The following is a 13766-nucleotide window of genomic DNA, read 5'->3' as shown; positions in this document are numbered from 1 at the left end:
ATCTATCCCCAACAGCAAGAACAAAGGAATTGCCATCGAATGCTTTGTTCTTGCTGTTGTGTAATACTGTACCCCTTAGGTGTACTTGTCGCATCAGAGACCATGCACATTGTCACTGTATTTTGTATATCGAAAACAAAGTCATACTCTCCTTTTTTACTTTTATAGTTCTGTTATAGATAACAGGGGAAAAGTATGGTAATCGGTCAAAAATGACCCTCCTAAGATTTTTACATTTTTGGACTTAGGGCACCTTGAAATATCGAGAAATGCAAGAGTTTTTTCTGTATGTACGGATGTTAAAATGTGTGTGGAGGGAACACAATTTTGTTTATCCTGTTTGAAGCTTAATAACTCCTGTACTTTCGAAAATTTCTGAAGTTTCTGAAGTGGTTTATGGTCGACGGGATGAGGAGATAAAGGATGGTCGTGTGTCGTATCTCGAGTAGGGTCGGACTTAATGACGGTTTTACTCGTTATCAGCATTTACATTTCTTCTTTTTTTTTTTTTAATAAAACCCACCCCTTTCCTGAAAATTAAAATTTTTGTCTTTTTATACTATGTTTTACATGTAAACAGCTTTTTAATGCAATATCGCTACCAGAATTTTAAACGTTGCTGGATTTTTACATTTAAATGGATCCATATTAAGTTTCTGGATTCCTCGTCTCAATTAATGGAAAATGGCAAAGTTTTATGAAAATCGATCCATTAAATTTTGAGAAAGAACTCGATTTTACGAGACGTGCTAGCGACCTTGAAACATCGCACGACAAAGTCGCGCGCGAGAAAGCGATTCTCCTAAAACGACGTTATATCTCGAAAACAAAGCCATGAACCTTTAGTTTTTATTGCATTTTCGGATTCCGCATCGCAATTAATGGAAAATGGCAAAATTTTATCAAAATCTATCGAACGGATTTTGAGAACGAACACAATTCTTTAATTTAAGCCTCATAGAAGAAGCTTCGCTAACAACGCTCCGCTTCAATTATGTAATTATTTGCTACAAGCTTTGCCCTCCCGGAAAATTTTCTGCTGACGTCCATTCAGTCACCACCTGAAGCAGACCTCGGTGGAGGTCGAAAGTGTTTGTGGAGTTTACTACAGACATAACATTTGTAAGAAAAGGTTTTGTGGATTGTTATTATTTAAACTAATTAATTTAAATGGAAAGTTTATTGGTTACTAATTCTCACTTTTTTTATATGCATTTCATTTAATTCACTTCAGTTAATTTTTTGGGTAAATTTTTCTACCAAAAAAATATAGAATCATACAACATTGTAGATTTAATTTATGTAATAAACATAATTTAAAAACTACATTTAATGCTCTGCCTCAATAAAAAAAACAATGTTTTCTTATAATGAAACTGTGCCTTTTCTTTGTTACTTTCACTTACACACAATGAAGTGTCATAATAGGGCAATAGACTATCAATATATCCACTTTAATAATTGCCAAGATGCATTTTGGATGTAAACTCCTCTTCTGTTGGCTTACTATAAAGTACATTCTTTCCTCATTTTATAATCACATTAAAATTAATCTTCACAATATCCTTTATAATAGTTGTGTGTTTGTTAAAATTTACTAAATTCCTTATAAAGGACTCCATTAGTAAACTGAAAAAGCATAAAAGCTCCATACAATATGAATATTGACAAAAATTCTATATATTATAGTTTAAATGTTGAATTACATAAATTACCTTTACCAAAATACCAATTATCAAGGGTATGAAGAATGAAATTATCATCCGTAATTGTTGAAGAAGAGCAGTTTCCTTCATAATGTGGATTAAGTGTGTTAGCCATCCATTGCCACTGAAAATCAAAGAAAAAGTTTTATTTATATATGCAATTCTTATACATCATATACAAATAATAAACTAATTAAAAATTAAAAAATTAAAAGTAATTAAAAAATTAATTAATTTTACCTCAAGGTTTTTATTCCTCATTACTAGAATATGATTAAGAGCTGAAATAAAAGCTCCAGGAGCTTCACACAGATGAAATGTATAAACTTTTTTCTCATCATTTGGTATAATAGTATATGTAGAAGCAATTTCAACAANTTAATTAATTTTACCTCAAGGTTTTTATTCCTCATTACTAGAATATGACTAAGAGCTGAAATGAAAGCTCCAGGAGCTTCACACAGATGAAATGTATAAACTTTTTTCTCATCATTTGGTATAATAGTATATGTAGAAGCAATTTCAACAAATTTTAACCATGCTTGGGTTAACAGTTCAGGTCCAATTTCCATTCTTACTTTATATTTCACTTTGCCAGCTTTATTTGTATAATTTGTATGCTTCTTCCACTTAATAATATCTTTATCATCTAACTTACTTTTCACTCGATTAAGTTCATCTTTCATTACCATTAATTCTTCTATTTCCCATCTTTCAGACTTAAATAACTTATTTACATTTGGCAATGAACTTTTGACATTAAAAGTAAATTTTTTACTAAACAAATCTTTTACCTCTTTTATGTCACTCATTTTTTTTTTGTTTCTTTTTTCTTTTGTGATGAGTTTTGTTTCTCTGAAAGATACAAAAAAAAAAATATTAAAACAGCTTTAACCATGCTCTTTTTATCCTGGAAGTATACATTTTCACCTCATCCCTACAGTTTTAAGCATGGACTCCACATTACCTGAAAATAGAAACTCAGAAACAGAACTGAAACATATAGAGTTTTGGTTTCAGTTATGTTTTCGTTTTAACTACAAAAATGAACGAGGTTTTACATAATGCAAAAGCAAATCACCTTGTCTAAATTTCCTTTACAATTAACATAAATATATATGATTGTTTGCCATTTTAATTCTTTCGTAGTATACTTTAATCAAGAGTATTGTGCTTATCAGTTAAACAGATAACTTGAACAAATATAATGTAACTGTAGTTTGATAAACATTTGTTTTCATTTTAGTTTTTTTATTTGAGTAATTATTGTTTTTATATTAAATTTTTCAAAAAACAAATTAAGGGGCTGTCCATTCTTGAAGAGAGGGATGAATTATGTCAAGTCGGAGCGGTTGAGTTTCCGTGGAAGTCCGTTTATTTCATTAAATTTTGAGGGATTCACGGAAACTTGATCAAACTGGGACTAAATTTCAAGAAAATTCAATGAAAAAGTAATTTAAATAATTTTGAATACAGTCAGGGACGGGTCTAGAGGGGCGATTGGGTTCGACGTCCCGTTATAATAAAGCAAAATTATTATATTTTTAATAAACATTTTGTGATTTTAAATGATTTTGTAACAATTATATATCTGTTTAGGTTGTTAAATTAATTTATGAGATTAAATTTATTTATCTATTGATCCTTTCTTTTTTTTTTCTTTTTTTAGTTGTCAGGTAAGAACATCGCCTATCCCTCCGAAAATTCCTGATCTATCCCTGAGTTAGATCTATCCCCAACAGCAAGAACAAAGGAATTGCCATCGAATGCTTTGTTCTTGCTGTTGTGTAATACTGTACCCCTTAGGTGTACTTGTCGCATCAGAGACCATGCACATTGTCACTGTATTTTGTATATCGAAAACAAAGTCATACTCTCTTTTTTACTTTTATAGTTCTGTTATAGATAACAGGGGAAAAGTATGGTAATCGGTCAAAAATGACCCTCCTAAGATTTTTACATTTTTGGACTTAGGGCACCTTGAAATATCGAGAAATGCAAGAGTTTTTTCTGTATGTACGGATGTTAAAATGTGTGTGGAGGGAACACAATTTTGTTTATCCTGTTTGAAGCTTAATAACTCCTGTACTTTCGAAAATTTCTGAAGTTTCTGAAGTGGTTTATGGTCGACGGGATGAGGAGATAAAGGATGGTCGTGTGTCGTATCTCGAGTAGGGTCGGACTTAATGACGGTTTTACTCGTTATCAGCATTTACATTTCTTCTTTTTTTTTTTTAATAAAACCCACCCCTTTCCTGAAAATTAAAATTTTTGTCTTTTTATACTATGTTTTACATGTAAACAGCTTTTTAATGCAATATCGCTACCAGAATTTTAAACGTTGCTGGATTTTTACATTTAAATGGATCCATATTAAGTTTCTGGATTCCTCGTCTCAATTAATGGAAAATGGCAAAGTTTTATGAAAATCGATCCATTAAATTTTGAGAAAGAACTCGATTTTACGAGACGTGCTAGCGACCTTGAAACATCGCACGACAAAGTCGCGCGCGAGAAAGCGATTCTCCTAAAACGACGTTATATCTCGAAAACAAAGCCATGAACCTTTAGTTTTTATTGCATTTTCGGATTCCGCATCGCAATTAATGGAAAATGGCAAAATTTAATGAAAATCTGTCGAACGGATTTTGAGAACGAACACAATTCTTTAATTTAAGCCTCATAGAAGAAGCTTCGCTAACAACGCTCCGCTTCAATTATGTAATTATTTGCTACAAGCTTTGCCCTCCCGGAAAATTTTCTGCTGACGTCCATGCCCTCGAGGTTTAAACAAGGAAATGATCTAATTATATTTAACTTTGAAAAATAGTTTTCTTTATAAAACTTTAAAAAAATAATGTAGTTTTTTTTTTAAAAGAAATAAAGTAAAATTCGGATAGGACACATGAATTTCGGTTAATTATAATATTATGAAATTTTTAATAATGATATTATTACCAAATTTTTTATTTATTTGTTTTATTCTTTCGTTATAATAAAATAAAATAATTTCACCAGAACATTTCTTAACTTTATTTAATTGCAAAATATTTAACTGTGTAAATAATTAATACGAATATTATTAAATAATTTTATATTTTTAAAAATGTTCCGTACAGATAAGGAAAATAGAAAAATTTATTAACACACACAATAAATTATATGTTAAAATTTCTGAAATACAATGAAAGAATTTTTTTATCATTTATGTGTATTTTATTACTTTATTATTAATATTATTAACCGAAATATTATTAAAATGCGTCAAGGTTGATTACTTTTTTTTATAAGATATTAACAAAATTTTCTGATTGAATTTTTGATATAGCAATAAACAGCTGATACTAGATCACGTGATTATTACTTAACTAATTAATTAATAAACAAAATATATTTATAATATTACACAGTATTTTTAAACGACGAAAATATTATTATATATTGAAAATTATTATAAAATACAAAAAACATATATTAATTTTTTTTTTAATTTAGATTCGTCTGCTGCTGATGCGGTTATTATTTTCATTGGTCTGTTCATTTCGTAATGATTTCATCCAACCAATAGAATTTTGCGTTTTTTAATATATTAATATGTTCATTGTAGGGTCTTATAGAAATATAAACATGGCGATCGGATCGTTTGCTCGATGTGTTTTTTCTCCGAGACTTTATCGCATATATAAACATGGAGACGAAAGGGTGATTATGTTTATGAATTATTTAAGAAAATCGTGTAAAGATCTAAGTTTTAAAATGATTAAATTTTATAATATTAATAAAATGAATGGTGTATTAATTATATAATGAATGAAAACAAGGAAAATTCTTTCGATTATTTGAATTTTGCGCATTAAATAAAAGAATTATCGGTAAAGAATTGTATAGAATTTGTTTTCATTCATTCCTTATATTAATGTCTTTTATTTCCATTTATATGAAGTATATATTACATTTTTAATTGTTCCTTCAAGGATGAATAAACATTAAAGACTTTATCATATTTCATAATATATACTGCATTATTTTATGTTGTATATTGCATCTTTTATAAGAGTTCTCATATTATGTAAGCTTGTGTGTGATGAAGTGTGTTTTTTGTATTACAAATCTGAGATTGTAATGGAGTTACAGGTAGATTGGAATAATACGGCAGTAAATGCATCTAACAAAGAGCCTTAATTGAATTCTGGCAAAATTTAATTTGAAATAAAACTTTTGGACCAATGTTTTCGATCTACAAATGGAAATCTTTGGGTTTGTATATTGATGACAGAATGCTCGAATAGAAGGTTCTATATATATCGTGGATATAGAACTAAGTTATAAGTGACTAAATGTAAAACCAGATAATTTAGAAAATGGGATTTGAAAATTGGACCAACTAAAAATTTACTATTTTATGTAATTGGAATTTTACATATCTGCTTATGATCCCATATAGAATGTGTTGTATATAATACAAATTGGTTAATGAACATAATCTGTTCCAAGACCATGTTTGCTATCTGAATTGTTTAACTGATTATCGATTTACTGTAGATTTTTGTAGGAATTTGATTAATTTGTTCCGAAAACACCAAAAAAAATAAATAAATTATATACTATCTTACTATATTTATTTACATTTAATAACAAACTAAAAGCAATCTCCATTTTTTCATGGATGGCACATCTTTGTTTCTCGGATGCAATTTCATTACTCCTTTATCTGCTTGAGTCTTTTTGATTATATCTTTCTTATTTAAAATTGTATCTACTGTAAACCTGTTGAAGTCATCTGCTCTGCATTATCAGACATCTTCTGCCCACTCTCTACCTTGGCTATTATCTCTTGCTTAGTTTCTATGGTGAACACAGTTCTTGACACTACTCTTTTTAGGCCACATAATATCATCAGTTTTTTAAATAGAAAGTTCAGAAAAGCCCTTACAAAAATTTAGAAAACAGAAATTAACAACTCAAAAAAAGTTATATATACAACTATAAAAGTCTCATTCCATAAACCATGTGTAGATGTCATTAAAATATAGTTTTACAAATCTTAAATCCAGTGTCACTTCTTGTGTTTGTTCTGTCAGGTGTTTGTTGTCTGATTTGTACTGCTTCAAAGTGCCAATCTTATCTTTACCAAAGAAAAACACATAAGAAAAAAATTTGACTGTAATCTAAATTGTCATAATTTTTTAGTTGGTGCAATTTTTTTTTATATCTCAGATGTTTTTGTTTGTATATTTAATTGGTTTTCAGTTAATGATTATGTTATTACATCAAGATCTAGATGGTGATGTACAGTACAGTTCAGTTGGTGCTCAGTGATGGCTACCAATTGAATGCTTTCAATATGCCATTTAGTAAAATTGTTATAAAAAAATTTTAATTTGCCTAAATTTGAGCTTTTGTTATTCTGGATAACATTTTGATTAAAAATTATCTGTTTCAATATAATTTTATTAGTTATGTGCCTGATTGTTAAAAATGTATATCTGCGGATATGGATCATTGGTGTCTAGATCCACGGATACGGATACGGATCTCAACTTTCGTACTCAGTCGGCACCGGTGCTTATGACCTTGGACCGATAGTTGATGTTTTGCGTTAATAACGCGACGTGTTTTGACTTGCACTGCGAGCGTTTTTGTTTATAGCAGGGCTGTGGAGTTGGAGTCGTGAGTTTTGGTGTTTTAGCCGGAGTTGGAGTCGTCAAAAAATGCGCTGACTCCGACTCCTTTTTACTTACCAACTTGTTATTTATATAAAATGGAAAAGTATTGGAATCGTGTCAAATTTGACCCTCCAAGTTTTTTTTCTTTGCAAATCTACACGTTTGGAGACCTTCCGACCCCTCAAAAAAGTCAATAAAGGGGGAAAATTCATGCGCATGTGTGTGCTGGCATCTAATTTGTTTAATTTCTTTATTTTCTGTTTTGAGATATTAAACAATATCTTAGAATGGGTAAAGTTTAAGAAACGAAATGTGGCACTGTGGCTCGCGTGTAACGGGGCATTAATACTATTAAATTTTGGTTCTTAATTAAAGGTCGACGGGGTGAAGACATAAAAGTGGTCATGTATCATATCTCTTAATGAATATTTTACTCGTTATTAGTGTTCAAAATTTTAAAAAATAAAATAAAATTCGTCTCTACCCTCAAAGTAAGCTTTTTTGCCATTTTATAATACAGTAGTACAGTAAAACCCGTTAAGATGTTCTCACCTAAGACGTTAGAATGTATATGGGGACACGATTTAGTTCAACCACTTTGACGCTTAATAATTAACTCCTGTGTTAAACCATCTGACTCCGATTCCAACCACTCTGACCACAGAAATTATTAGGCTTCAAACAGGGTGAACAAAATCGTTCCTCGCCACATGCAGTCTAACATCCACACATATAGAAAAAACCTTGAATCTTTTGCATATCTCGAAATTTCAAGGTGTCCTGAGTCCAAAAATGTAAAAATTTGGGAGGGGTCATTTTTTGACAGAGCGCTACACTTTCCTTTTGTTATATAGCCTATAACAGTAGAAAAGTAAAAATTATCGAATACATATTTATATATTACTTAGAGAAGTCTTTTAGCTTTGGAATAAAAAGTTTCTATGCTCTATCTTTTTCTATTTATTGAATCTTTTATTCTGAGGTCACGTGATGACATCAGAATTTCTGCATCTCTTTCGGTAACAAGTCCGCCCCTAGTCGGAGTCGGATGGTAAGGAAAAGTCAGAGTTGGAGTTGGACTCCACAGCCCTGGTTTATAGTTTAGTGTGACACAGGATAGCATAGATTACGTTTCTGTTTTTGGAGAGTGTTGAGTTAAAATAGAAACAATGTCGAAAAAAAAGTTTAGTAGTGTAATATGGAAATATTTTACGATAGTAAATGAATTTTGCATGATAAAATTTTTGCAATATGAATGTGCCAAATATGTGATTTTAAGAAATAAAAAGTGATTTGAATTGAAATTATTAGTATTTTATTGCTACCTATCTTTAAAATTTCATATAAGTAATGAAATTCATTAAGATAAAAGATCTGTTAAAGATACGCTAAAAAGTAACGGATATGGATGTGGATTTTTTTTTCCCCTCGGATATCCATGGATATGGATACGGATATGGATACAGATATCTGGCACATCACTAAATTTTATCCTTACAAGCATAAAATTAAGCGATTTAAAAGTAAAATAGCCTTATAGGGAACTCTATGCACTTTGACATATCTATTTGGAAGTTTCATCATAACAAGAGAGGCTTAAATTTAAAATTTGACCTCTCTAGTCCAAGTAGTTTTTCTCTAAGAGTATCTGAAGTGGCAGATGAAGAACAAGAAAACACAGCTTTTTTGATGGTTTGTGTATATTTTGATTACTTATAATTTGGCAAGCCTCTATAGAAAAATCCTGATATTTTGCATATTACTAAGAAAACAATTATCTTTCGAACAAGATAGAATTACTATAGGTGTTTGGGGGTGGAGAAATTAACCTCTGAAAATCAGCAACTCTGATTCCTTTATATATAGTCAGCCAGTGACTTTTTACTTGGTGAGGAGTCAATGCAATGACTCTTGATCAGGTATTTTCCACATCTTTATTTAAAGTTATGATTTGATTTATACAATATAATATCTTTATAATTTAACAGATATCATTTAACAAATTTTAAATTTATTATCATAATTTAAAATCTGCCCAATAGGTTGTTTTTTCTTAACTTATGTGATACATTCTTAGAAATATGTTAAACTCATTTACAAAAGTATACATTTTTATGAAATGATTTTTATAAACTTTGTTGCCAAAAATTTAAGTTAAATAGTTTATGATGATAAAGTTCTTTAAGTATTCTCTCTGCAGTTTATTCTATATCCATTAATCATAAGTAAACTGATGTTTTCCTATCTTCAGATTTTTTTCTATATAACCTTGTAAATAAACTTATTGCTTGTTTATATTGTTTGCAGTTAAAAATATTATTTATTATGATAACATATATACCTATAAATTGCTTGATCTAATTAACTTGTTCTTTTTACTGTTTTATAACAGAGTATTCTTAGTGTTTTTACTGATAATAGTGTCTTCATTACGTATATATTGTATATCTATATTCACTTATTAGAGTTTATCATATGTCAATATTTATATGTAATGAATATTGACATATGATAAACTCTAATAAGTGAATATATTGTATATCTATATTCACTTATTAGAGTTTATCATATGTCAATATTTATATGTAATGAATACAGAATCTGTTGGATACAGTTGTTTTATAAGGGTTGTTTTTTAAATTTTCAGCTGTTAAATGGGATTACTGAAACCATTTCAATAATTCTATTTATTAGCTAAAGGAATCAGCTGTAATAGATTAATTTAAGTTCTTGTTAATATTGTACACATGTTTTTGGAATAGGAATTTAATGTTGAAATTAAATCAACCTACCTACACAAAAGCCAAGAATCCAGTAAAAATTTCACTTATGTGAACATTTTCATCCATATTTCATTGGACATCATCAGGCTGTAGAATTGGAAAATAGAGCTGCACTGTTTGAATATTCAAATATAATGTCATTCATTGATTGGTGGATGTGTTTTTGATCTGGATGGTTGCTAGTTGAGACATTTCCCATATACTGGCTTGGAGGAGACATTATCCATATGTACCCATGGTTTATAGGTGGTGGAAGAAAACTTTCCATGGGTTAGGGAATGTGTTGTCATCCTTAAAGTAGATTGCCTTCTTATTTAACTCTGTCTTGTATATTTCAAGCAGTTTAAGGTAGCGGAGTTGCTCTGTTGGACATTTGGTGGAGGATCCTGGTCCTATCCTAAAGTTTTGGTTCGTAGACCATTTACGCACATCTCTGTTCCAAATGATAGGATGCAAGAATTACAAATTATCACCAACCAGATGGTACAACATGGATTTTCTAACAACCCACACACATCTCATGACCCACAATCTGCAACAATCTGGAACATACAAGGCAGTCACATACAACAGAGACTTGCCCCTTTTGCAAACAGATAGCATGCATCAATAACATCAAACTGTCCTACAAAAGGAGTCCACATATCATTTTTCTCCTCAGAAATGTCAAAGACCTGCCTGTTTGCATTATCTGGGTATACATATATTCCAACCCCTTGACTGACCATTTCACTAGAAATGAATTGTAGTATGTTGGAGCAACCAGCAGACAGATTGCCACCCACATAAAACGACATAACACAGATATTTCTAGGAGTCAATTTTCCACTCCTAAAAATGTTATCTTGTGCTTCTGACCCATATGTGGAGGTCCATTTGAATAGGATCAGGATCTTCCAACAAATGTTTGATAGAGTACTATTCTGCTTTCTTGAACTGTTTGAAATATGCAAGGCAGCATTGAATAAGAAGGCAATCAACTTTAAGGATGATGACACATTCTTCAACCCATGGAAAGTTTTCCTCTACCACCCATAAACCACAGGTACACACAGGGAATGTCTCCAGAGTTCAGGCATGGCCAACAGACTTGCCATGTGGAGTTTTCTGAGCTTTCTTCATGTTTGTAACACCTAAACAGAGGCCAGCTTCACATAAGTTTTTCTGGGATGCATCTTCTTGGCAGATCACTCAAGTTTCACATTGTTGTAACCAAATAAACCAAAATAATTCCAATAATTGATTTCTGTTTTTATCCTTGTCTACTTTGGACTTTGTTTATTAATAGGATTAATATTTATTATACTGGTTCTCTATATGGTTGGACTAAGTTCTCTATTTGCTATACAGAAACTACACCAGTATAATAAGTCCTATTAATAAACAAAGTATAAAGTAGACAAGAATAAAAACAGAAATCAATAAAAGTAAGGACATAGAGGCAAAAAAGATTTTAATATTTATTAATGTAGAAGGTATGGTTTCTGTATGTTCAAATTTTGTGTGTAGCATCCTTGTAATCCAAAAATGATTCTTGGTAGACGACCAAACAGCAATTGATTAGGAAAACATTACAGTTTATTTAAAACAATTTTTTATTCAAATGCATTTTGGGTTGGTTTATGTTCCCAACCCCTCTTCAGTGCTGTTAAAAATAGAAAACAAAGTAAGCTTCACAACATGGTAAATATGAGGTAAAAAAAAAAAATTTCCCCCCTTTTTTTACGTCATAATTAGTAGTTGTTGGGCATCCTCTCTTCTGGGAGAAGGTCAATGACTACTTTTGGTCTAATTATTTTGATTTCCTTCTGCTACAGTCCCTTCTTTCTATTGAACCAACAGTATGGTAGCATTCAAATAGGAAAATTATGTAACACAAGGTTATCTGCAATCACAAAATGTTTTAAGTGGTTTTCAAGGGTGTCTAGTTTAATATTTGGTTCATTTTTTGCAAAATTTGATTCGTTGGCAGATTACCATTTGATGTTCAGTTTGTATGGTATAGTTTTTTAGAGTTAACATTTGAAAAAGTTATGGTATCTGATAAAATTTGGGATAGCGTATTTTTAATTTGTGTCTACTTGACCAATGAAATTCTACCATTTCGTACCATCCAAGTATTGCAATAAACATGACAATGATAGGCTAAAATAACCAAACTCTTTTTATGGTTATCATTTTAATGTTTGTTATATATGTGGATATAATATATTACAGTATTTGATTTATGTAACTACAAAGGTTATGCAAGGGTTTATCACACAAAGTGACCAATCTAACAAGATTGTGTGTGATAAACCCTTGCATAAGATAACCTTTGTAGTTATATAAATCAAATATACTATAACATAATATAAGGATTAGAAATGCAAAATAATCAAATAATTTTAATAATTGTTATTATTTACTTGGGCAATGCTAGGCTTATCTGCTAGTTATTAATAAATGCAAAAATATTAAAATTTATGCTAAAGCAAAGCATTCTTACCGATAATATACTACTAAGATAAAAACTAAAGATAAATTATAAAAAAAATTTAACTGTTTAATTTCTTTATATGTATATAGAACATTTTTTATTTAATATAATAATAAATTTAATTTGTTAAAATAGTGTAAATAATGATTAGACATAAGTCACTTTTAAAACAATTTATCTAAATACTGTTTTTATACTACAATGAGACTTTTTATATGCATAATTTTGGTAAAATGTAGTGTAAAAATTATAAACATTTTTACACTACATTTTACATTTTGAAAAAAATTTATATTTTATAAATTTTTTCAAAATAAATAAATTATAACACAGAGAAATTAAATAGTATTCATAGTTGTATTATTGCATTGTATATTTAGTGCATATCTGAATAAGTACTTTTCTGCAGTCTTCTCCTCAAATTATTATTAGATTTTCCTTCATTTTTTTGTTTATCAAAAATTTTGATCACTTTATTTTAAAATTTTTAATGGTTTTATATATTATGATTAGCTGTTTTTACAAGTTCTTTCGAAAAACCTATGACTTTCATCTTGCATGTATACAATAAATCACCAAACGATCGCCTTAATATCAGGCTATAATATGGCTAATTAAATGATTAGTATAAAGTAATTTGACAATAGAGGTAGATGTTAGGTGCCATCTCTTAAGTAAATTAATAATTATAAATAAATAAATTTAGAACCCTCTGGAATAAAAGAACTGGCCCGGGACGGGGCTCGAACCCGCAACCTCCGCTTACCGTGCGGTGCGCTACCAGTTACGCCACCCGGACCCCGAGCAAGCCTTCGCTTCCAGAAGTATATATAATAGATTAGATATAACCTTACTTGGTTAAATACATCACTGACTGGGGGCGACTTCATCGCCCACGACCCTCAATGGCACTCAGCCAGCTAACGTAACACCCGGCGAGGTATATATATATAAATAACATCAACATAAAGCCCGATTGGTATACATATAAAACTTCCAAACGATCGCCTGAATAACGGGCTATAATATGGCTACTTAAAATGATTAGAACCAAAGCAATTTGTCTTAAGAGGTAAGCGTTAGGCGCCATCTCGTAACTAAATTAATAATTAAATAAATATAATTAAATTAA

At 30.1% G+C, this 13766-nt stretch overlaps 2 protein-coding genes across 4 annotated transcripts in view; one reads left to right on the top strand and one right to left on the bottom strand.

The window, feature by feature from the left end:
- Nucleotides 1-1091: 1091 nt before the first annotated feature.
- LOC111633715 (cap-specific mRNA (nucleoside-2'-O-)-methyltransferase 2-like) lies at nt 1092-2944 on the bottom strand. Of its 3 annotated transcripts, none has more exons than XM_023378336.1 (4): nt 2629-2944; nt 2217-2561; nt 1947-2064; nt 1092-1830 (listed from the first exon to the last, which is right to left on the bottom strand). In XM_023378336.1, the coding sequence occupies exons 2-4, from the start codon at nt 2516-2518 to the stop codon at nt 1684-1686; spliced, it is 567 nt and encodes a 188-aa protein (XP_023234104.1). In that variant the 5' UTR covers nt 2519-2561; nt 2629-2944; the 3' UTR covers nt 1092-1683. The 3 variants fall into 3 exon arrangements, with proteins under 3 accessions (XP_023234104.1, XP_023234098.1, XP_023234107.1); XM_023378330.1 differs by having other exon boundaries at nt 2674-2944; XM_023378339.1 differs by having other exon boundaries at nt 2788-2944.
- A 2251-nt stretch (nt 2945-5195) lies between these two features.
- The window catches only part of LOC111633705 (protein ABHD16A-like), a 17187-nt gene continuing 8616 nt past the window's right edge, over nt 5196-13766 (top strand). The window contains exons 1-2 of the mRNA XM_023378320.1: nt 5196-5237; nt 5314-5408. Of these exons, the coding sequence (XP_023234088.1) occupies nt 5334-5408 (75 nt within the window). The 5' untranslated portion in view covers nt 5196-5237; nt 5314-5333. The remainder of the gene's footprint in view (nt 5238-5313; nt 5409-13766) is intronic.

The sequence above is a fragment of the Centruroides sculpturatus genome, unplaced genomic scaffold (assembly GCF_000671375.1).
Source record: "Centruroides sculpturatus isolate CEXI.00-Female unplaced genomic scaffold, Cexi_2.0 scaffold54, whole genome shotgun sequence".
In the NCBI taxonomy this organism is placed as follows: Eukaryota; Metazoa; Arthropoda; class Arachnida; order Scorpiones; family Buthidae; genus Centruroides; species Centruroides sculpturatus.
Note: the sequence above shows the minus strand (reverse complement) of the source record. Positions and strands in the feature narration are given on the sequence as shown.